The following is a 24,704-nucleotide window of genomic DNA, read 5'->3' as shown; positions in this document are numbered from 1 at the left end:
AGACAGAGGTTGAGCAGGTTGGGACTTTATTCATTAGAGTGTAGGAGAATGAGGGGTGACGTTATAGAGGAGTATAAAATCACAAGGTACATAGATGTGAGTCTCAGTTGGCAGGGACCAGTTGGGCCCAAGGGCCTGTTGCCCTGCTGCAAGGCCGGGTATAGACCGAGGCTGCCCTCTCCTGGCCACTAGCTGAAGCGTCAGCATCTTCCTGACAATCGTCCCAAACACCACGCTTCACCACCCACCTGGCCAGACACCTTTGCATCCGCCTCGCTGCCCACCCCACAGTGGTGCCCCCTCCCCCTGGACAGTGCTCCCTCTGCACCTTTGCTTGAACACCCGTCCACTTCTCACCATCTGTGGGAGGGTAGTTGGAGGAGTGGATGTGGAGAGGGGCAAGACATGGGGGGGGGGGGAGCAGAGGAGCAAAACACACAAAGACGACACACACACACACACACGACACATTATCATACACAGAGGAGAAACACATGCTCACACACACACACGACACATTATCATACACAGAGGAGAAACACATGCTCACACACACACACACACACACACACAAAGAAGGCAGGTTGCCCACAGACAGAACACACACACACACACACACTTGAAACTCATCAATGCAGATGAACACAGGAGACTTGCTGAAATGTAAAACAATAGTCTCCCTTTATTCGGCCATAGAAAGGATTTAAACATATACATTTATATACTCCGAACTGACAGTGGAGCCTAGGGCAAAGGGAAAATGGGAGGGAGAGCAAGAGGAGAGTGGAGGGGGGAAGTGAGGGAAGGAGGGAGATGAGGGGCAATTAGGGGTGGAGCGAGAGGACTTGGGAACACACCTCCCTGTGGAATGTACAAGACTAGGAGCAGACATTCAGAGCTGGGTGGGGGCGTTAGGTCACTGATCATGGGGCTCCCTCACCCCCTTCCACCCAATTCTGCGAGGACAACAGGAAGTGTTAGGAGCCCACAACCTCATTCCTGGACCTAGCCGACCCTCCACCCACCCATGCCAAACCCCAGACCAACTCCTGACTGGACCCAACCTCAACGAAGGAGGGATTGCCGAGCAAGTCAGGACGGTGGGGGGGCAGAAACAGTGACATGCATCACTACACTCACGTGGAGTGTGGGGGGGGATGCTGAGGGGAATGGAGATGGAGGGGAAGAACAGAGGGAGTGTCCACCAGGGAAGGGAGGGAACAATGAAGGGGGTGGGGCAGCGATTCACAAGGATGGAGGAATGGAAGACTGAATACTAAATGCAGCAATAGATTTCCCCCCTCTCTGTTTGGGGTGAGGGTTAATATTAAATACAGTAAAAACATCTGACCCTCCCCCTTCTCCCTAGCCCTCTCCACCTGCCTACAAGGATGAGTCTCAGTGGGAGGGAGGATCCCTAAGCGAAGATGGTCTCCTCTCTCCTTTTCTTGGTGAGGATGGTGCCCGGCTTGTGCTGGGCATCGGGATGGTTGGACAGCTCGGGGGGGCAGGAGGAGACGGGGCTCTCTAAGATGGCCTGCTTCAAGTCGTAGAAGACAGAGGAGTCCTCCTTGGTCAGGAAAGTGATGGCAACTCCGCTCTTCCCAGCTCTGCCCGTCCGCCCGATACGATGGATATAATCTGTGGGGAGGTTGGGGAAGAGAAACAATCCAAATCAGCCATAAAATTTGTTGTCCTGTGGCAGTAAAAAAAAATTAAATAGTGAGGTAGTGTCCATAAACTATTCAGAAATAAGACAGCGGAGGGGAAGAAGCTGTTACTAAAACGTTGTATTGGCCTCTTCAACTTCCTGTACCACCTCCCTGATGAGAAGAGGGCATGTCCCAGATGGTGAGGAAGGTTGTTGCCCTGTGCTTTGGAGACTCCACACCAGATGCTACCACTCAGAATGCTCTCCATGGTATGTCATGTACCTCTCACTCCTCTGCACCACCCTGGTGAAATGCAGCACCCCAGGTTGCAGCATGTTGTTGCTGTTCCCACCTCCACCAGCTCCTCTGTGTGAAAGAGCAAGCTACTCCACTTGGCCCACTGAGTCTGGTACCCCATTCAATTACTGATTTTATTTTTCTCACCACATACTCCCACCTTCTCCCTGTGTAGCCCTTAACCCCCTCACCGATCAACAACTTACCTACCTCTGCCTTCATCACATCCAATGGCTTGACCACCACCACCCTCTGTCTAAACAGAAATTCCTCGTCGTCTCAGTTCCAAAGGGATGTTCCTTCACTCTCAAGCTGTGCCCTTAGATCCTGGATTCTCCCACTGATGCCCTCTCCAGGCCTTTCAGTATCCTGGAGGTTTCAATGAGATCCTCCCTTCTCTCATCCTTCTGAACTCCATCAAGCACAGTCCAAGAGACACCAGCCTTTCATTTCTGGGATCATTCTCCAGAAACAGCACATCCTTCCTTAGATATGGGGTATAAGCTGTTCACACTATCACTGACCAATGTCTTAAAACAACTCAGCATTACATCCTTGATTTTATATTCTCGTCCTCTTGAAATGAATGCAAACATTGCATTTGCCTTCCTCACCACCGACTCAACCTTAAGAAATTCCTGAACTCAGACCAAGTCCCTCTGAACCTCCAGTTCCTGAATCCAAATGAACCCATACCTTCGATGTTCTTTGCCATGTCGTAGTTAAGTACCATCGACACATCATGAATGTCAATACCACGGCCAGCCACGTCAGTGGCTACCAGGATGTCCTTGGCGCCAGCCTTCAGATTTGACAGAGCAAACTCTCTCTGCTCCTGTCCCTTCCCACCGTGTAGAGTGCAGGCATTGTACTGTGGAGAGGGGAGAACGAAAGGAGTGAGGCTTCAAACAGTACAGGCATGGGTCAGACACAGAGTGAAGCTCCCACCAGACTGTCCCATCACACACTCCCGGGGTCAGACACAGAGTGAATCTCCCTCCACACTGTCATATCACTCACTCCCAGGGTCAGACACAGAGTGAATCTCCCTCCACACTGTCCCATCACACACTCCCAGGGTCAGACACAGACTGAATCTCCCTCAACACTGTCAAATCACACACTCCCAGGGTCAGACACAGAGTGAATCTCCCTCCACACAGTACCATCACACACTCCCAGGGTCAGACACAGAGTGAATCTCCCTCCACACCCACCCATCACACACTCCCAGGGTCAGACACAGAGTGAATCTCCGTCCACACCGTCCCATCATACTCTCCTAGAGTCAGACACAGAGTGAATCTCCTTCCACACCGTCCCATCACACACTCCCAGGGTCAGACACAAAGTGAATCTCCCTCCACACCATCCCATCACACACTCCCAGGATCAGACACAAAGTGAATCTCCCTCCACACTGTCCCATCACACACTCCCAGGGTCAGACACAGAGAGAATCTCCCTCCACAATGTCCCATCACACACTCCCGGGGTCAGACACAGAGTGAATCTCCCTCCACACCGTCCCATCACACACACCCAGGATCAGACACAGAGTGAATCTCGCTCCACACCGTCTCATAACTCACTCCCAGGTTCAGACACAGAGTGAATCTCCCTCCACACCGTCCCATCACAGTCTCCCGGGGTCAGACACAGAGTGAATCTCCCTCCACACTGTCCCATCACACACTCCCAGGGTCAGACACAGAGTGAATCTCCCTCCACACCGTCCCATCACACACTCCCAGGATCAGACACAGAGTGAATCTCGCTCCACACCGTCTCATAACTCACTCCCAGGGTCAGACACAGAGTGAATCTCCCTCCATTCAGTCCCATCACACACTCCCAAAGTCAGACACAGAGCAAATCTCCCTCCACACTGTCCCATCACACTCTCCCAGGGACAGACACAGAGAGAATCTCCCTCCACACTGTCCCATCACACACTCCCAGGGTCAGACAAAGAGTGAATCTCCCTCCACACCGTCCCATCACAGTCTCACGGGGTCAGACACAGAGTGAATCTCCCTCCACACTGTCCCATCACACACTCCCAGGTTCAGACACAGAGTGAATCTCCCTCCACAATGTCCCATCACACACTCCCAGGGTCAGACACAGAGTGAATCTCCCTCCACACCGTCCCATCACACACTCCCAAGATCAGACACAGAGTGAATCTCGCTCCACACCGTCTCATAACTCACTCCCAGGGTCAGACACAGAGTGAATCTCCCTCCGTTCAGTCCCATCACACACTCCCAAAGTCAGACACAGAGCAAATCTCCCTCCACACTGTCCCATCACACACTCCCAGGGTCAGACAAAGAGTGAATCTCCCTCCACACCGTCCCATCACAGTCTCCCGGGGTCAGACACAGAGTGAATCTCCCTCCACACTGTCCCATCACACACTCCCAGGTTCAGACACAGAGTGAATCTCCCTCCACAATGTCCCATCACACACTCCCAGGGTCAGACACAGAGTGAATCTCCCTCCACACCGTCACATCACACACTCCCAAGATCAGACACAGAGTGAATCTCCCTCCACACTGTCCCATCACACACTCCCAGGATCAGACACAGAGTGAATCTCGCTCCACACCGTCTCATAACTCACTCCCAGGGTCAGACACAGAGTGAATCTCCCTCCGTTCAGTCCCATCACACACTCCCAAAGTCAGACACAGAGCAAATCTCCCTCCACACTGTCCCATCACACACTCCCAGGGTCAGACAAAGAGTGAATCTCCCTCCACACCGTCCCATCACAGTCTCCCGGGGTCAGACACAGAGTGAATCTCCTTCCACACCGTCCCATCACACACTCCCAGGGTCAGACACAAAGTGAATCTCCCTCCACACCATCCCATCACACACTCCCAGGATCAGACACAGAGTGAATCACGCTCCACACCGTCTCATAACTCACTCCCAGGGTCAGACAGAGAGTGAATCTCCCTCCACACTGTCCCATCACACACTCCCAGGTTCAGACACAGAGTGAATCTCCCTCCACAATGTCCCATCACACATTCCCGGGGTCAGACACAGAGTGAAGCTCCCTCCACACTGTCCCATCACACACTCCCAGGTTCAGACACAGAGTGAATCTCCCTCCACAATGTCCCATCACACATTCCCGGGGTCAGACACAGAGTGAAGCTCCCGCCACACTGTCCCATCACACACTCCCAGGGTCAGACACAGAGTGAATCTCCCTCCACAATGTCCCATCACACACTCCCAAAGTCAGACACAGAGCAAATCTCCCTCCATTCAGTCCCATCACACACTCCCAAAGTCAGACACAGAGTGAATCTCCCTCCACACCGTCCCATCACACATTCCCGGGGTCAGACACAGAGTGAATCTCCCTCCACAATGTCCCATCACACACTCCCAAAGTCAGACACAGAGCAAATCTCCCTCCATTCAGTCCCATCACACACTCCCAAAGTCAGACACAGAGTGAATCTCCCTCCACACCGTCCCATCACACACTCCCAGGGTCAGACACAGAGTGAATCTCCCTCCACAATGTCCCATCACACATTCCCGGGGTCAGACACAGAGTGAATCTCTCTCCACACTGTCCCATCACACACTCCCAGGGTCAGACACAGAGTGAATCTCCCTCCACAATGTCCCATCACACATTCCCGGGGTCAGACACAGAGTGTATCTCCCTCCACAATGTCCCATCACACATTCCCGGGGTCAGACACAGAGTGAATCTCTCTCCACACTGCCCCATCACACACTCCCAGGGTCAGACACAGAGTGAATCTCCCTCCACACCCTCCCATCACACATTCCCGGGGTCAGACACACAGTGAATCTCCCTCCACACCGTCCCATCACACACTCCCAGGATCAGACACAGAGTGAATCTCGCTCCACACCGTCTCATAACTCACTCCCAGGGTCAGACACAGAGTGAATCTCCCTCCGTTCAGTCCCATCACACACTCCCAAAGTCAGACACAGAGCAAATCTCCCTCCACACTGTCCCATCACACACTCCCAGGGTCAGACAAAGAGTGAATCTCCCTCCACACCGTCCCATCACAGTCTCCCGGGGTCAGACACAGAGTGAATCTCCTTCCACACCGTCCCATCACACACTCCCAGGGTCAGACACAAAGTGAATCTCCCTCCACACCATCCCATCACACACTCCCAGGATCAGACACAGAGTGAATCTCGCTCCACACCGTCTCATAACTCACTCCCAGGGTCAGACAGAGAGTGAATCTCCCTCCACACTGTCCCATCACACACTCCCAGGTTCAGACACAGAGTGAATCTCCCTCCACAATGTCCCATCACACATTCCCGGGGTCAGACACAGAGTGAAGCTCCCTCCACACTGTCCCATCACACACTCCCAGGTTCAGACACAGAGTGAATCTCCCTCCACAATGTCCCATCACACATTCCCGGGGTCAGACACAGAGTGAAGCTCCCGCCACACTGTCCCATCACACACTCCCAGGGTCAGACACAGAGTGAATCTCCCTCCACAATGTCCCATCACACACTCCCAAAGTCAGACACAGAGCAAATCTCCCTCCATTCAGTCCCATCACACACTCCCAAAGTCAGACACAGAGTGAATCTCCCTCCACACCGTCCCATCACACATTCCCGGGGTCAGACACAGAGTGAATCTCCCTCCACAATGTCCCATCACACACTCCCAAAGTCAGACACAGAGCAAATCTCCCTCCATTCAGTCCCATCACACACTCCCAAAGTCAGACACAGAGTGAATCTCCCTCCACACCGTCCCATCACACACTCCCAGGGTCAGACACAGAGTGAATCTCCCTCCACAATGTCCCATCACACATTCCCGGGGTCAGACACAGAGTGAATCTCTCTCCACACTGTCCCATCACACACTCCCAGGGTCAGACACAGAGTGAATCTCCCTCCACAATGTCCCATCACACATTCCCGGGGTCAGACACAGAGTGTATCTCCCTCCACAATGTCCCATCACACATTCCCGGGGTCAGACACAGAGTGAATCTCTCTCCACACTGCCCCATCACACACTCCCAGGGTCAGACACAGAGTGAATCTCCCTCCACACCCTCCCATCACACATTCCCGGGGTCAGACACACAGTGAATCTCCCTCCACACCGTCCCATCACACACTCCCAGGATCAGACACAGAGTGAATCTCGCTCCACACCGTCTCATAACTCACTCCCAGGGTCAGACACAGAGTGAATCTCCCTCCGTTCAGTCCCATCACACACTCCCAAAGTCAGACACAGAGCAAATCTCCCTCCACACTGTCCCATCACACACTCCCAGGGTCAGACAAAGAGTGAATCTCCCTCCACACCGTCCCATCACAGTCTCCCGGGGTCAGACACAGAGTGAATCTCCTTCCACACCGTCCCATCACACACTCCCAGGGTCAGACACAAAGTGAATCTCCCTCCACACCATCCCATCACACACTCCCAGGATCAGACACAGAGTGAATCTCGCTCCACACCGTCTCATAACTCACTCCCAGGGTCAGACAGAGAGTGAATCTCCCTCCACACTGTCCCATCACACACTCCCAGGTTCAGACACAGAGTGAATCTCCCTCCACAATGTCCCATCACACATTCCCGGGGTCAGACACAGAGTGAAGCTCCCTCCACACTGTCCCATCACACACTCCCAGGTTCAGACACAGAGTGAATCTCCCTCCACAATGTCCCATCACACATTCCCGGGGTCAGACACAGAGTGAAGCTCCCGCCACACTGTCCCATCACACACTCCCAGGGTCAGACACAGAGTGAATCTCCCTCCACAATGTCCCATCACACACTCCCAAAGTCAGACACAGAGCAAATCTCCCTCCATTCAGTCCCATCACACACTCCCAAAGTCAGACACAGAGTGAATCTCCCTCCACACCGTCCCATCACACATTCCCGGGGTCAGACACAGAGTGAATCTCCCTCCACAATGTCCCATCACACACTCCCAAAGTCAGACACAGAGCAAATCTCCCTCCATTCAGTCCCATCACACACTCCCAAAGTCAGACACAGAGTGAATCTCCCTCCACACCGTCCCATCACACACTCCCAGGGTCAGACACAGAGTGAATCTCCCTCCACAATGTCCCATCACACATTCCCGGGGTCAGACACAGAGTGAATCTCTCTCCACACTGTCCCATCACACACTCCCAGGGTCAGACACAGAGTGAATCTCCCTCCACAATGTCCCATCACACATTCCCGGGGTCAGACACAGAGTGTATCTCCCTCCACAATGTCCCATCACACATTCCCGGGGTCAGACACAGAGTGAATCTCTCTCCACACTGCCCCATCACACACTCCCAGGGTCAGACACAGAGTGAATCTCCCTCCACACCCTCCCATCACACATTCCCGGGGTCAGACACACAGTGAATCTCCCTCCACACCGTCCCATCACACACTCTCAGGGTCAGGCACAGAGTGAATGTCTCTCCACACTGCCCCATCACACACTCCCAGGGTCAGACACAGAGTGAATGTCTCTCCACACTGCCCCATCACACACTCCCAGGGTCAGACACAGAGTGAATCTCTCTCCACACTGTCCCATCACACACTCCCAGGGTCAGGTACAGAGTGAATGTCCCTCCACACTGTCCCATCACACATTCCCAGGGTCAGACACAGAGTGAATCTCCCTCCACATCGTCCCATCACACATTCCCGGTGTCAGACACAGAGTGAATCTCCCTCCACACCGTCCCATCACACACTCCCGGGGTCAGACACAGAGTGAATCTCCCTCCACACTGATTTTACATCTGAAAACAGTCACTCACAGGGTGTGCACTGAAAGGTCACTGTGGGCCGAGAAGCTCCTGCTGTAGATAAGCAGCTGAATTTGCACATGTCAGTACTGCAGTGACCCAGCAGGTTAAACCAGGTTCTGGGAACCTCTGTGCTGCTGACTGGGAGCCAGTGTTGGTGGAGGGGAGTGCTTATGAACAGGATTAGTCTTATTGGTGGTCAGGTTCTGAGCTGGGGGAAGAGATGATGTTCCCAAGAGCATCTCCACATCCACCAGCCCCTCCACAGCAAATTCTGTCCACGGTGATCAGGAAGTGGGGCAACAGGGGTGTTCTGTGCTGAGCTTGTCGTGAGGGAAATTGTGAGGTTGGGGGAAGATATGAGGTTGAAGTGCATTATGAGCAGGCAGAAGAGCAGTGGGGTGGGAGCACCGTGGTGGGGTTAGTGAGGAGGGAGCTCATCTGTAGACAGAAGTGGTGGGTTGAAATGTGTGGGTGCATTTTTCACTTACCCCCATCTTCTCCAGGGACTTAGCCAGCACATCGCAGCCTTTCTTCTGGTTGACGAAAATGATGATGGGTGGGTCGAAACCTTGTTCCAGCAGGGTCAGCAGCTTCTTCCTGTGGGCACAGAAACCATTCAGTCCACCCTCAACCTGATCCCCCCACCTCACAGACCCCTCCTACCCTCAATCCCACCCAGTGATATACCAAGGCAGGACTAGTCCATTCGGCCCATCGAGTTTCTACCCCATTCCATCCCAGCTGATTTTTTTTTCTCAACCCTGTTCTCTCTTTTTCTCCCTGTAGTCCTTCACCCCCTCACTGATCGACAAGCTGTACATCTTTGCTGGGTCTCCCTGCCTCTCCACTCCCCGAGGGACCCCACACCCCCACAAACTGAACCTGACCCCTGCTTACTGGTCTCTGCGGAGGGAATTCAGCCCTTCCTGTTCTCTTCAACTCCATCTCTACCTTCTACAAACCCTCCACTGAACGCCACCCCCTCAAGACTCCTCTGCTCCCAGACAACTTTCCCTCCACCTGGGAATTCTTTTCCCTCAATCCACATCCCAAGATATGGTAACTCCTCTCTGCACTCTGTCCAAATGAATTTTAAAACACAATATTAATGTGGAAACAAACAGACCATTTGGTCCATTGAGTCTGCTGCCCCATTCTATCCTTTGGATTTTTCTTTCAGAAACGCAAGAGATTTTGTAGATGTTGGAAATCCAGAGTAACACACACAAAATGCTGGAGGCGGCATCTATGGTGGAGAATAAATAGTTGATGTTTTGTGTCGAGACCCTTCTTGAGGACTGGAAAGGAAGGGGGCAGAAACCAGGATATGATGATGAGGGGGAGGAGGAGAACAAGCTGGCAGGTGATAGGTGAGACCAGGTGAGGTGCAAGGTGGGTGGGGAAGGGGGAATGAAGGAAGAAACTGGGAGGTGACAGGTGGAAGAGGTAGAGGGTTGAAGAAGGAGGAATCTAACAGGGGAGGACAGTGGACTGTGGGACAAAGGGGAGGAGGTGGGAACCTGAGAGAGGCATTGGTCAGGTGAGGAGAGACAAACGAGAATGTGGAATGGACTTCGGCCTCATCATGGCAATAGAGGACATGTACAGACATGTTGATATGGGAATGGGAAAGCTGTTTTTTTCCCCCACTCCTTTCTCCTGTCAACTCCCTGTAACCCTTCTCTCCTCAATAATCATGAACCGATCCATCGCTATCTTCAACACACCCAGTGATGTGGCCTGCACCTCGCTCCTTGGCAATCAAGCCCATAAATTCACCACTCTCTAGCTGAAGAAATTCCTCCTCATCCCGGTTGCAAAGGGTTGCCCCTTCATTCTGAGATTGTGCCCTCAGGTCCTGAATTTTCCCCAATGATGGAGTCATCCTGTTCATGTCCTGATGAAGGGTCTCAGTCTGAAACATCAACTGTTAATTCCTCATCATTGATGCTGCCTGACCTGCCGAGTTCCTACAGCATTTTGTGTGTTGCTTTGAATTTCCAGCAACTGTAGAATCTCTTGTGTTTGTTCCTCTCCGTGTCCACTTTTCTCCAAGCCTTTTAATATACGGGAGGCTTCAATGAGGCCCCCCAACCCCACCATCCTGAATGTCAAGCCTGAGACACCGAACGCTCCTCACTCCACCCCCACCTCTGGACCCAGTGCCCGACCCCCAGCATCACCTCTTCTCGCTCTCCGACATCAGGTACACGCGTTGCTCAACCCTCTCATGGGGCTTGCCAGCGGAACCAATGTAAACCACGGCAGGTCTGCGCAGGTAACTGCGAGCCAGTCTCTCCACTGATGGGGGCATGGTGGCGGTGAACATCACTGTCTGTGGGGAGACAGGGAAAGGGAGAGGTGACAAATAACACAGGCACGCTGACCCTCATGCCCCTTCCCTCTGCACACGTCTGTGTGTCTCCCCTCCTTTCCTCGTCCCATTGTCCCCCTCCCCTCCTGCACTCCCACTCCTCACACCCTCCCTCCATCGACCTGACTGTGGTGATGCCAAGTTAGACGTCACCTTCTTGAGGTTAACCCTCTCCCTCACCCCACAGTCCCCAACACCATTGTGTGTACCCGTCCATGACTGCCCAGCTTGAAATTGACCAACATCTTCTCAGAATCCTCACCCCCACCACTGCTTCTTGCTTCCTCTTCCTTCGCCCTCATCATCTCCCTCCACACTCCCTTCTCTTCCCACCCCCTTCCCTCCTCTGCCACCATCCTACCCATACAGAACGGCCTACACCTGTTGCTTGCCCAGTTCCTCCTCCTCTTCCCCCTCGCCATCTCCCCCCACCCTCCAGCACCCCTCACTGACCTGCCTGTACTTGTGCTTGCCCAGCTCAAAGTTGGCCATCATCTTCTCGGGGTCCTCGGCCTCATCGGTGTCAGGTTTCTGGTTACTGACGGGCATGTGCTCCAAGATCCGCTGCACATCGGGCTCGAATCCCATATCGATCATCCTGTCGGCCTCGTCCAGAACCACGTATGTGCAACGGCTCAGCACCAGGTACCGGTTCTCCAGCACGTCGATCAAGCGGCCTGGCGTGGCAATCACAATCTGGGGGGAGTGGACAGAGGCAGAACGATCAAGTCACCTTCTCTCACTCCTGGCCACCCCTCTTGCAGAGCTCCCTCCTCAACCTCCCACCCCCCACGACGTCCCACACATCCCTGGTCCTCCTGGGAAATGCTCCCAGTCACCGCTCCTCCCACAGTGCAGCACTCTCTCTCTCCCTCCTCACTCCTTCCTATCTTGCTACAGCATGGCACCCCCTCTCCATTGCCCCTCTTTTATCAACAACCCCCCCCCCCCACAGGGAGGCACTCCTTCCTCACCACCCCTCCCTCAGTGCAGCACTCCCCTTTTCCCTTCCCAGCACCCTTCCATTCTTAATGAACCCCCCCCACAGGGAGGCAGGCCCACCTCGCCCTACCCACCCCACTCTGCTCTTTTGTGACCCACACCTACCATCCCACCTGCAGCCAGAATCGCTGGTCCTCCCGAGAAATGCCTACAATCAGTGCCGTTCCCACCTCACCTCTCACAGCGAGGCATTCCCTCCCTTCCTTCGCCACAGCTCCCCTCACCTCACAGCCCATCCGCAGACGGAAGCCCTGGTCCTCCCGGGAAATGCCCCCGATCACTGCAACCGTGCGGATGCCCAGGGGCTTGCCAAACTTGATGGTTTCCTCCTCAATCTGCTGTGCCAGCTCGCGGGTCGGGGCCAGGATGATGGCATAGGGGCCCTGGTCAGACTCCTCGATCCTGGGATGGGAATGAGCCCGAAAGAGAGAGAGGGAGAGAGAGAGAGAGAGGGGCAGAGGAATTGTTGAGGTGGGCGGAGAAAGAGAAAGGAGTAATGAGTGAGAGTGAGGGCAGGAGTGGGGAGGTGGCGAGGAGGGAGACGGGGAGGGGTGAGGAGGGGGTTGGGATAGGGACCAATGAGGAGGGAAGGGTAGGGGAGGGCTGGTGGGATCAGGAATGGGAAGTGAGTGTGGGGAGGGAACGAGGCAGTTGCTGGGGTATAAACCCTGTAGACATAGCTCCTCCCTCCCCAGCACAGAGCTCCTTTACCTGTCCAGTTTGGGCAAGGTGGTGATCCAGACCAGCAGCGGGATCAGGAAGGCAGCAGTCTTTCCACTGCCCGTCTCTGCCACGCCAATGATGTCCCTGTTCTGCAGTCCAATGGGAATGGCCTGCCGTTGGATTGGTGTTGGTTCCTGCAGAGAAAATTCACAACAGTCACGACCAGGTATCCCTTACACCGCCCCCACCCCCCAGCTGTTAACCAAAACAGCAGAGTGAAGGGAGGTGTACATCACAGCTGGGATCTGGAGCCAATAACTTGGGAGTGATAGGGTTTAACATTTCCACGGGATGTGAACAGTACCTACAATGAAGCATTTTGTTGTCAATGTGTAACCGCCCATGCACTCCCACAGAACGCAGACAGGGCACACACACACGAGCCCAATGGCACTGATACAGGCAGGACACACAGACACAGACCTACTGACATTCACACATGGGCCCACTAATAAACACACACACACACACATCAGTCTTCTGGTTCGTCCTTCCAAAATGCATCACCTCACACTTAGCTGGATTGAACACAGCTGCCAATGGGTCACTGGGCTGGCACAGCACTCTCCCACACCCTACCTTGTATCCGCACTTGTCGATGACCTCCTGGATGTGCAGCGGCAGGCTGGAATCCTTCCAGGAGCGGATAGGGTTAGGAATGCGGCCGCCCTTGGTGGTGATGCTGTAGTCCTCCCGGAAGATCCTCCAGTCCCGCTCTGTCATCTCGTCCAGCTTCTTCTGCGACCAGTGTCGGTCGTCCCACCTCTGCTTTGCCTCCTTCTTCCGCACCTTCCGCAGCCTGGCCCTGCCATGGTGAGGAGTGAGGACACAGCGTCAGGCCCGCATTCCCCTTCCCTGGGACACTAGCCCCTGTCCCACCGCCAGTTGAGAGCCACTAACACTCAGGGAACTTGGCAAGTCCCCAATGACCCTTGCCATCCCACACCACCAGGTTCAGGAACAGCTATTTCCCATTAACCATTCAGTTCTTTTACAGTAGTATCTAAAGGAGAGCACAGGTGGCACCGCGGGACAGACAGACACGGGTGGGCAGCTTCAGGACCCAGGGCCCTGATTTCACTCACTCCTCCTGCTCCTTTTCCTCCAGGGTGCGCCTCTTCTCCATCAGGTCGCCATAGAAACGCGACTGCTCCCGCTTCTGCTGCTTCAGGTCGATGCCAGCAATGAAACCCCTCCCCAGGAGTTGGACATGGTGCCGTTCCTTGTAGCTGCGGGAAGAACAAGGAGCATGTTACTCCGGGGGTTAAATCAAGGAGGAAGTCATTTCTGAGGGTTAGACCAAGACAGGGAATGGGATGGGTGGGGATGGTCACTGACGGTTAAAACAGAGGGGAGGGCAGGGGTCAGAGGATTAGGTCAGGCCGAGAGTTAAATCAGGAGAGGAGGGAGGAGGGGATCAACTCTAAAGGTTAAACCAGAACGTTCTGCGGCATGAAGGTGACTCCTAGTGTTAAAACTGAAAGGGGGCGGAAGAGGTGTGAGGGGGAGGATCACTCTAAGGTTTAAACTGAGAATAGGGAGTGAGACAGGGTCACAGTGAGTTTAAACTGGTGTGGGATGGGGAAACTACAAAGGCTAAAATAGAGGGAAGGACAGCTGTGTTCAGGGCATGTGGGTTAGGAAAAGGGAAGCGAGGAGGAGGGTGGAGAGGAATGGGGGCAGGAACAAAAAGGGGTCTCAGTGTTGAGTGGGGGGGATGAAAAGATGGCCCTCACAGTGGGTTGTAGTCCAGGGATGTATCCTCTGAAGCATCCCACTCAAAGACGAACTTCCTGTCGTTGAGGTGACGCGTCCTCCTCCTTTTCTTTACACCTCCCAAGTAACGTTCCTGTGGAGCACAGCAGAACCAGTTAGCTGGGGTGTCCCCTGTCGACAGTCCTCACTTGCCTGTGTGGAGTTCATCCCTGCACTCCACATCTACCACATTATCTCTCCACCATCCACTGGTCAGGAAAGTGTCAGAACTCTCCCCACTTGCGTCATGTGAATGCAGCTACAAGTCCCATGAAGCTTGACCCCACCCAGGACAAAGTATCCCGCTCAATCAGCACCCCATCCCACCTCCCTCCACCACCGGACAGCAGGATTCAAGGAGACACTCCTACTTTCCTGAGGACTGGGTTCTAAGTGGCAGATGAATCACAGTTCCCATCCCTTGCAGAGAGCGACTCACCAGAGACCCAGGTCTCTACCCCTTCCCCCCACCAGACTGCTGAAACCCCACAATTTGGGGTGTGCAGGACCTTGATGGCTTGCAGTTCTTTGGTCTTGTCCTTCTCCTCACGCATCTTCAGACGCCCGCCTTCCTCATCGTTCCCTTGGTTCTCCCGCTCCATCCTCTCACGACGCTCCCGCCTCTCACGCTCCTGGGGGTCCTCTGTGAAAAGATCAGAATCTCACTCATACCCATGCACGGTTCCCGTCACTCCATCCCTGGATCAGACCCACACCGGGAGCACCGTGCACAGTTCCAGTCTCCCTATCCCTGGGTCAGACCCACACCGGGAGCACCGTGCACAGTTCCAGTCTCCCTTTCCCTGGATCAGACCCACACCGGGAGCACCGTGCACAGTTCCCGTCTCCCCGTCCGTGGGTCAGACCCACACAGGGAGCACCGTGCACAGTTCCCGTCTCCCTGTCCCTGGGTCAGACCCACACCGGGAGCACTGTGCACAGTTCCCGCCTCCCTATCCCTGGGTCAGACCCACACCAGGAGCACCGTGCACAGTTCCCATCTCCCTATCCCAGGGTCAGACCCACACCGGGAGCACCGTGCACAGTTCCCATCTCCCTATCCCAGGGTCAGACCCACACCGGGAGCACCGTGCACAGTTCCCATCTCCCTATCCCTGGATCAGACCCACACCGGGAGCACTGTGTACAGTTCCCGTCTCCCTATCCCTGGGTCAGACCCACACCGGGAGCACTGCACAGACTCAAGAACAATATACCCTGGGAGCTGGAGAGAAGAGTGACTGATGACCTTGAAGATGATAAATGGAAGCACTCACCCAGCATCTTCCTGCCCAGCTCCTGGAACAGCTTTCTCTGCTTCCTCTCATCCTCCTGAGCCTTCCGTCGCTCCTCCACCTCCTGCTGCCGTCTTCTCATAGCCTCCGCCTCTCTCTCTGCCTTGGAGAGGAACTTGGGCTGTGGGGAGAGGATATGGGTTGGGAGGGGAGGTTCAGACTGAGAGCAGTGACGAGCCCCCACCCAGAGGAACGAGGGAAGTGACCGTCTGGGCATCTGGAATAGCGGGGGTAGATGTCCAGAGTGAGGGGAGAGTACAGCCATCCCGAAGCCCACTGTTGGTGTTGGGGAGTTTAAGGTCTGGGGTGGGGGGTGGCTGGTGTTAAGGTAAGCCATTTGGCCCATTATCTCCGTACTGGGAAATGGAAGACCAGTTTATCTCCGACCCCTGCCTATTGGTCTCCCTGTTAAGGGAATTCAGCCCTTCCTTTTCTCCTCCACACCCCCTCCACTGCCTCGACAGACCCTCCTCTGAACCCCACCCCTCAGCCTCCTCTGTCCCTGAAACGCTCCCTCCATCCAGGTGTTCTCTCCCTATAAATCCACCTCCCCAGGCAGAGTAACTCCTCTCTGCATCCTATCCAATTTAATTTTAAACCATACAATAGAGATGTGGATATAGGCCATTTGGCCCATCAAGTCTGCTCCCCCTTCTGATCTTTGTCTCAACACCATTCTCCCACCTTCTCCCCGTAACCTTTAACCCCCCCTCACCCATCGATCTCAGCCTTCAACACACCCAACGACTTGGCCTTTACCAATCCCCATGGCAACAAATCTCACAGGTTCACCACTCTCTAATTGACAAAATTTCTCCTTGTCCCAGTTCCAAAGGCTCATTCTGAAGTTGTGCTCTTGGATCCTGGACCCTCCCACTGATGGAGACGTCTTCTCCACATCCGCTCTCTCCAGGCCTTTCAGCATTCAGGAGGGTTTCAATGAGATTTCCTCCTTCGTCCTTCTTAACTCCATTGAGTACAGGCCCAGAGACATCAAGCGCTCCTCGTACGTCAAGTCTTTCATTCTGGTGAAACTCCTCTGGACCCCCTGAAGGACAGAACATCCTTCCTCAGACACAGAGCCCCACATTGCTCACAATATCCCAAGTACAGTCTGACCAATGCCTTACTAAGCCTCAGCATTACATCCTTACTTTTACATTCTAGACTTCTCAAAATGAACTCTAACACTGCATTTGCCTTCACAGAAACACAGAAAAACTACAGCACAATACAAGCCCTTCAGCCCACAAAGATATGCCGAACACGTCCTTGCTTACCACCGACTCAACCTGCAAGTTAAACTTCAGGGAATCCTGCACAAGGACCCCAGGTCCCTTTGTACCTCTGATTTCTGGATTTGCTCCTTGTTTCAACAATGGTCTGTACCTTTATTCCTTCCAAAAGTGGATGACCATGCACTTCCTGACACTGTATTCCATCTGTTACTTTACCCATTCTCCTAATTTGTCCAAGCCCTTCTGTAGACTCCCTGCCTCCATGACATGACCTGCTTGTGTCTTGGTACACGTTGTAATTGTGGTACAACTCTCACATTTGTCTGGCAGCGTGTTCCACATACCTATTGCCCTCAGTGTGAGCACATTACCCGTCAGGTCCCTTTTAAATCTCTCCTCTTTTCCATAGATGCTGCCTGGCCTGCCAAGTTCCTCCAGCATTTTGTGTGTGTTGCTTGGATTTTCAGCATCTGCAGATTTTTTCGTTTGCGATGAGGGGCAATTTTATTTTTTTGTTTTACACAGATGGTTTGAAACAAATAAATAAAGATTGGTTTTATTTATCACATGTACATCAAAAGATACAGTGAAATGCCTCATTGCATCAACGACCAACATCGCCCAAGGATGTGCTGGGACAGCCCACAAGCATCAATAAATTACTGGCGCCAACATACCATGCCCTCATCTCACCAACCGAATGTGGGAGGAAACCAGAGCACCCTAGGAAGCCCCCTGAGGAACATACAAACTCTCTTACAGACAGCAGCAGAATTGAACCCTGATTGATCGCTGTTACACTAACTGCTGTGTTACCATGCTGCCCAGAGAGAGGTCCGGATATGGAGCGAGCTGCCAGAGCAAGTGCTTGAGGCAGGTAGAACACATGGAAAAGTTTAGAGGGATATGGGCCAAACACAGGTAAGAGGGGTCTGGCCTGGATGGTAATCTTTGTCAGCATGAACTAGTTGGGCTGAAGGGCCTGTTTCTGAGCTGAGTGACTCTGTGAGTCATCCCTGCACTTCTTCTAGCTCAATGACATCCTTCCTCAAGTCAAGCGAACAGAACTGCACACAATACATCAATCTTGCCAATACCTCGTACAGCTGTAATGTGATGTCCCAACACGTGGGACACCCCCCCCTCGCCCATTTCTACACCTGTCATGGGCTTATAAACCTCTACCGGGACACTCCTCACTCCAGGAGAAACTTCTCCAGCCTCACACTCTTCAGTCCTGGTAACATCTTTGCTTTAGGAAGAGCACAGGTGTGCAGGACAGGGAGGAAGAGAGGTGGGAAGGGGATGGAGTGGGTGGGGCAGGACCTCGGAACCCAACCGGAGGAGCCATAAATGAGTGGGTGGGGGGGAGTGACTCCTACCTTGGACTCCGCCACTTCTGCTGCCTTCTTCTTTGCTAGCAGCTCCTCGAGGGACAGTGGCTGTGCCTGTGAGGAGAGTACAAGAGTGGATGAGTGTTGTGGGTAGCTTGCTTATGTCCAGGTGCTCCATACTACCCTCTCCCCACCATGCCTCCCTCTCTCAAACAGGCACAGAGTGGGCAGAAGGCAGGCACACATGACACAGGCAGGAACGGGAGGTATTCTGGAATTGGTTTATTATTGTTACATGTACTGCGATACAGTGAAAAGCTTGTCTTGTATATTGTTCATTCAGATCAGATCATTACACAGTGCATTGAGGTAGAACAAGGTAAAACAATAACAGAATACAGAATAAATTGTCACAGTTACAGAGAAAGTGCAGTGCAGACAATAAGCTGAAAGATCAGAATGAGATTGAGTCCATTTTATTGCATAAAGGAATCATTCAAGTGTTTGAGAACAGTGGGGTAGAAACTGTCCTTGAGCGTGGTGTTATGTCCTTTCAGGCTTTTGTATCTTCTATCCGATGGGACGGGGGAGAAGAGAATGTCCGGAGTGGGTGGGGTCTTTGATTATGTTGACTGCTTTTCTGAGGCAGCAGGAAGTGTAGACAAGAGTGTATGGTTTCTGTGATAGAGGCTGCCACATCAGAGCATCAAGTCCTATCCCCTCACCACTTCCTCAGGAGAGGTAATGAGGGACAGACAACAAATCTCGGTGCTGACAGAGGTGACTAGATCCCATAAACTGGCAAAGAAAAAGGGTCAAACACAGGCAAGCACAGAGGCAGAGATCTGCACCCATTAAAAACCTGCACAGCTCAGGTACACAATCATCAGTACAGGCACTTAAACACATAAACCCTCTCAGACAACAGACATGCACCTAGACACTTACAGAGCCCGAGACCACTCCCGACACAACACAGATATTTGCACAGCCCCATGGATATGCACATGCAGAATGCAGATGCGCACATACAAACACACACGGATAACATGGACACACACTGGGTGCTTTCTCTAGAGTGGCAGAGGCTGAGAGTTAAAGAATTATAGATCTGTTAGAGGTTTACAAGATTGACAACCAGTGTCTCTGTTTGCCCAAGTTGGAAATGTTTAATAGCAGAGGACTTGCATTTAAGGTGAGAGGCAACACACACACACACACAGAGCCCCCCCCCCCCCCCCGCCCCCTACCTGGATAGACACTGGGATCTTGAGAGGGAAGACACTGAGGAACCAGTCACTCTATGCGGCGGCCACACTCAGTACAGATGAGGAGGAGGGGAAGAGACTCCAGGCCAGTGAAAGCAGCTGGGTCCCCACAGAAAAGGGATAGCCCCGGATCAAGGAGTGGGGTGCACAGATCACTACCCCACAATACCTACCTTGTTCTTCTTTGGATCTTCCTCTTCCTCTTCCTCCTCCTTCTTGATCTTCACCTTCCCATCCTTTAGCCTTCCAGGCGAGGGGCTCCTGGGGAGAGAGGGAGTCGCAGAGAGTGAGGGGTGATCAATGTGCCCACCCACCTTAAACCCAACCCCAGGACACCCTGCAGAGTGCAGAACATTCAGACTAGTCTCTGTCCAGTCCACTTCCTGGGTCGCCTCCATCCACTCTACCCTGGCCAAGTTGTGACCCTCTTCCTCCCTATCTTCAGTACTGTACAAAAGTCTTAGGCACATATATATATATAGCCAGGGTGCACAAGACTTCTACACAGTATTGTAGTAATTTTACGTATTGAACTGTACTGCTGCAAAAATAAATTTCATGACATATGCGAGTGATGATAAACCTGATTCTGATATGGGTCCTTATTGAGGACTGAGAGTTGGGAAGGGGGGCGGGGAGAGGGGAATCACGGTTGGGAAAAGGGGAAGGGAGAGGGGAGGGAGCGAGAAACACCAGAGAGACATTCTGTAATGATCAATAAACAAATTATTTGGAATCAAATGACATTGCCTGGTTTCTCATGCCTGGGTGTATCTGCACCCGTGTCACCCCCCATGCCCCTCTCTTGCCATTCCCAATGTCCTTTGCTCCCACTGATCTACAAACTCGCTCTTTGCTCCACATTGACAAATACAGTACTATGTAGCTAGCTTTATATATGTGCCAAAGACTTTTGTACAATACTGTATGACATTCTCCCTCCCCTATATGGCCCACTTCCTTCCCTGCACTACACTATCTCTGTGACACCTCTCCCCATCTGTGATCCCATGCACCCCTCCCTGTCCCTGTGTTACTCTCCCTCCTTCCCTACATCACTGCCAATCTCTGCGACCCCCACCCTCCCCTATGCCCCTCCCAAAGTGGAGGGTGACACCTCTGCCATTCACCTTGATCGCTTCCTGGCCTTACGGTGTCCATCACGTTCTCTCTCCTTCTTGGACCTGTCTCGGTCTCGCTCCTTGTCCTTGCCATGGTGTCGCTCCCTGTGGGAACATCAGAGAGTGAGGCTGACGCAATCACAAGGTTGCCACAGGCCACTTGATCCGTCGCAACAGGACTGGCCCACCTGAGCAAGTCAGCAACATGAAACAGTCAGCAGCTTGCACACACCCTGAAAGTCTCTCTCGCCACCCCTCCCACATCGCTCCCTCCTCACAGCACATCCCGCTGCAAAGCGCTCCCTCCTCAGCGCCCCTCCCCTCACCGGTCCGCCTCCCGCTCGCCACTCTTGGAGCGAGAACGCTTCCTCTCCCGTGACCGGTGCCGTTTGCGCTCCTTGGAGGTCGACCGTTTCCTGTCACGGTCCCGGGAACGTGAGCGCTTCTTCTCCCGCTCCTTGGAGGGGGCTCGATCTGGAGACCTCTTCCGTTCCTGCGTCTCTCCTACCATCTGCAGTACAGAAGAGCAAGTCAGCCCAAGGAGTGAATGGGGGGGGGGGGGGGTGGGTAGAAGAGTGGAGGTGGGAGGGATATTGGTGAGGAGAGGGGGAAAGAAGGTGTGAAGAGTACATGGGAGGGGAGAGGTGTCCTTGAATAGGGGTAGCAGGGGAGGCAGGAAAGGGGAGAATGGAGGGAAGAGGGCTGAACAGAAGGGGAGGGGACCTTTCCTGCCTCTCCTCTTTCAGATGATTCCCCTGCCCTCCTACTCTAACCCTCTCCCCTATCCCTTCCTTGACCCCTTGCCTCACCTTCTCCATCCCTTTACCTCCCTCCATGCATTGCCCACCACAGTTGGAGTTGGAGAGTGTGTGTGTGTGTGTGTGTGTGTGTGTGTGTGTGTGTGCGCGCACGCGCAGAAGGAGAGAGAGTGGAAGAGAGGAAAGGGACTTGTTTTGCTGCTGTTGTTGCAATTGGATCTTTAACTTCCTCACCAGGAAGCCACAGTCTGTGCAGATTGGAAATAACATCTCCTCACTAACAATCATCACTGGTGCGCCTCAAGGATCTGCGCTTAGCCCACCGCTCTACTCTCTCTACATCCATGACTGAGTGGCTAGACACAGCTCAAACACCAACTACAAATTCACTAATGACACAACTGTTGTTAGAATCTCAGATGGTGACGAGGAGGTGTGTACAGGAGCAAGGTAGATCAGCTGGTTGAGTGGTGTCACAACAACAACCTTGCACTCAATGTCAGTAAGACCAAGGAATTGTTTGTGTACATCAATAAGGGGAAGTTGGGAGAACACACACTAGTCCTGATCAAGGGGTCAGCAGTGGAAAGGGTGAGCAGTTTTAAGTTCCTGGGTGTCAACATCTCTGAGGATCTATCCTGGGCCCAACATATTGGTGTAATTACAAAGAAGGCACAAGAGCGGCTGTTTCATTAGGATTTTGAGGAGATTTGATAGGTCACGAAAGATTCTTACGGTGGTGAGCATTCTGACTGGGTGCATCTCCACCTGGTGTGGAGTCTCCAGTGCAGAGGATCACAAGAGACTGCAGAGGGTTGTAGACTCAGTCAGCTCCATCACAGGCACAACCCTCCCCAACATCCAGGATACCTTCATGAGGTGGTGCCTCAAGAAGGCAGGATCCGTCACTAAGGACCCTCACCATCCGGGACACACTCTCTTCTCGTCACTACCATCAGACAGGAGGCACAGAAGACTGAAGAACCACACTCAACATTTTAGGAACAGCTTCTTCCCCTCCATCATCAGATATCTGAACAGTCCACAAGCATTGCATTGTTTTTGTAAGTTTTAGTAACTTTATGTCTTCACACTGTACCACTGCTGCAAAAAAACAAATTTCACTACATACAGAAGTCCATAAGACATAGGAGCAGAATTAGGTCATCTGGTCCATCGAGTCCATTCTGCCATTCAATCATGGCTGAATTTTTTCCCCTCCTCTGCAACCCCAGTTCCCAGCCTTCTCCCTGTAACCTTTGATGCCATGTCCAATCATGAACCTATCAATCTCTGCCTTAAATACACCCAACGGCCTGGCCTCCACAGCTGAATGTGGCAACAAATTCACCACCCTTTGGCCAAAGAAATTTCTCCCCATCTCTATTTTGAATCGACATCTCTTTATCCTGAGGCTGTGCCCTCTTGTCCTAGACTCTCCCTCCATGGGAAACATCCTTTCCACACCTCCTCTGCCTAGGCCTTTCAACATTTGAAAGGTTTCAGTGAGATCCCCCTTATCCTTCTAAATTCCAGTGAGTACAGACCCAGAGCCATCAAACATACCTCATAGGATAACCCTTTCATTCCTGGAATCATCCTTGTGAACCTCCTCTGGACCCTCTCCAATGCCAGCACATCTTTTCTAAGATGAGGAGCCCAAAACTGTTCACAATACTCAAGCTGAGGTCTCACCAGGGCCTTATAAAGCCTCAGCATCACATCCCTGCTCTTGTATCCTAGACTTCTTGAAATGAATGCTAACATGGCATTTGCCTTCCTCACCACCGACTCAACCTGCCAGTTAACCTTCAGGGTGTTCTGCACAAGAACTCCCAAGTCCCTCTGCACCTCAGATTCCTGGATTTTCTCCCCGTTTAGAAAATAGTCTCCACATTTATTTCTACGACCAAAGTGAATGAACAAGTCATTGATGGTAAGTCTGATTCGATTCCATTTTACTGGTGAACCGATAACCTCTCTCATAACCCATCACGTTGGGACTCCCACTGAATAACTCTGCCCGTATTGACACTTCACCAAGTTCTTTGTGCACCACTGCAGATTTGCACCGTTCCACTATTTTTATACTCGTTACTGCATTTATTGCTGTATTTCTTTTCACCCACAGCAGTTTGCACTGTCAGCTTTCTGGGAGCAAGCAACGTGGTGAGTCTGACAGTAAATTCTGATCCGATTGTCAGTCTCCTCCTCCCCCTTGCCCCATTCTCCCACTTCCTCCCCACCTCCTCCACTCCTTCCCCTTCACATTCAAATCCCCCTTCCTCATCATTTTCACACCCTCTCTCTCTCCCAACCTCCCCTCCACCACCCCTCGTAACCTCCCTCCCCCAATGGCTCCCTTCCTTTTCTTTCCTACCTAGCCACTCGTTTCACCCCCTCCCCCATCTCTCTCCCTTCCTACCTCTTCTGCAGCCCCCGATTTTCTCCCCGCCACTGCATCCCTCTACGTCCTTCCCTCCCTACCTTTCCGTCACTCCTCATCCCGCTCTCCACCCCTCCCCCCATTTTCCTCCCTTTCCACCTACCTTTCCTTCCTCCAGACGCTGCTCACTCCAGGCCCACTACCGACATTCCAGCAAGGCGGTACCGCTGAGTCCGTCGGGAGCTGTAGTTCCGTATTAGGTCTCCGTCCATGTACCTAGCATACGCTATGGTTTCAGAGAACTATAATCTCCACAATGCACTTTGGCCAAACCAGTCAAGGTGGCTCCAATCCGCACGGCGTTCTCTGGCTGCAGCGGCCTCTGGTTGCAGCATGGTTCTAGTCATCCAAAGTTAGTTTTGACCATATTGTTGCACGTACTGAGATACAGTACAATGAAAATCTTGTCTTGCTTGAAAAGCTGTCCTGATGAAGGGTCTCGGCCTGAACTCGTTTCCATAGATGCTGCCTGGCCTGCTGAACTCCTCCAGCATTTTGTGTGTGTTGCTTGGATTTTCAACATCTGCAGATTTTCTCGTTTGTGAAAAGTTTGTCTTACACACTGTTCATATAGATCAAATCATTACACAGT

At 52.8% G+C, this 24,704-nt stretch overlaps 1 protein-coding gene across 3 annotated transcripts; it reads right to left on the bottom strand.

Annotated features, from left to right (window-relative positions):
• Positions 1–657: 657 nt before the first annotated feature.
• ddx23 (DEAD (Asp-Glu-Ala-Asp) box polypeptide 23) lies at positions 658–24,333 on the bottom strand. Of its 3 annotated transcripts, none has more exons than XM_059956274.1 (17): positions 24,216–24,333; positions 21,235–21,419; positions 20,918–21,013; positions 19,961–20,048; positions 18,568–18,633; positions 15,930–16,068; positions 15,162–15,295; positions 14,634–14,746; positions 13,983–14,126; positions 13,477–13,702; positions 12,886–13,031; positions 12,399–12,576; positions 11,626–11,868; positions 10,982–11,133; positions 9,287–9,395; positions 2,646–2,820; positions 658–1,641 (listed from the first exon to the last, which is right to left on the bottom strand). In XM_059956274.1, the coding sequence occupies exons 2-17, from the start codon at positions 21,417–21,419 to the stop codon at positions 1,418–1,420; spliced, it is 2,418 nt and encodes an 805-aa protein (XP_059812257.1). In that variant the 5' UTR covers positions 24,216–24,333; the 3' UTR covers positions 658–1,417. The 3 variants fall into 3 exon arrangements, with proteins under 3 accessions (XP_059812257.1, XP_059812255.1, XP_059812256.1); XM_059956272.1 differs by lacking the exon at positions 24,216–24,333 and adding an exon at positions 23,233–23,880; XM_059956273.1 differs by lacking the exon at positions 24,216–24,333 and adding an exon at positions 22,402–23,175.
• Positions 24,334–24,704: the final 371 nt, after the last annotated feature.

Source organism: Hypanus sabinus, chromosome X1 (assembly GCF_030144855.1).
Source record: "Hypanus sabinus isolate sHypSab1 chromosome X1, sHypSab1.hap1, whole genome shotgun sequence".
NCBI lineage: Eukaryota > Metazoa > Chordata > Chondrichthyes > Myliobatiformes > Dasyatidae > Hypanus > Hypanus sabinus.
This window is presented reverse-complemented; position numbering and strand designations above follow the sequence as displayed.

Bases quoted from the DNA above. Each gene is read 5' to 3' on its own strand.
- ddx23 (XM_059956272.1), bottom strand. From the start codon at position 23,652: ATGAGAGAGGTTATCGGTTCACCAGTAAAATGGAATCGAATCAGACTT. The intron at 14,127-14,633 runs GTGAGGGCCATC...TTCTTCCCGCAG, and splicing joins TCCCTGGACTACAACCCACT to CTACAAGGAACGGCACCATG. The intron at 13,032-13,476 runs GTAGGGTGTGGG...TTTTCTCTGCAG, and splicing joins TCGACAAGTGCGGATACAAG to GAACCAACACCAATCCAACG.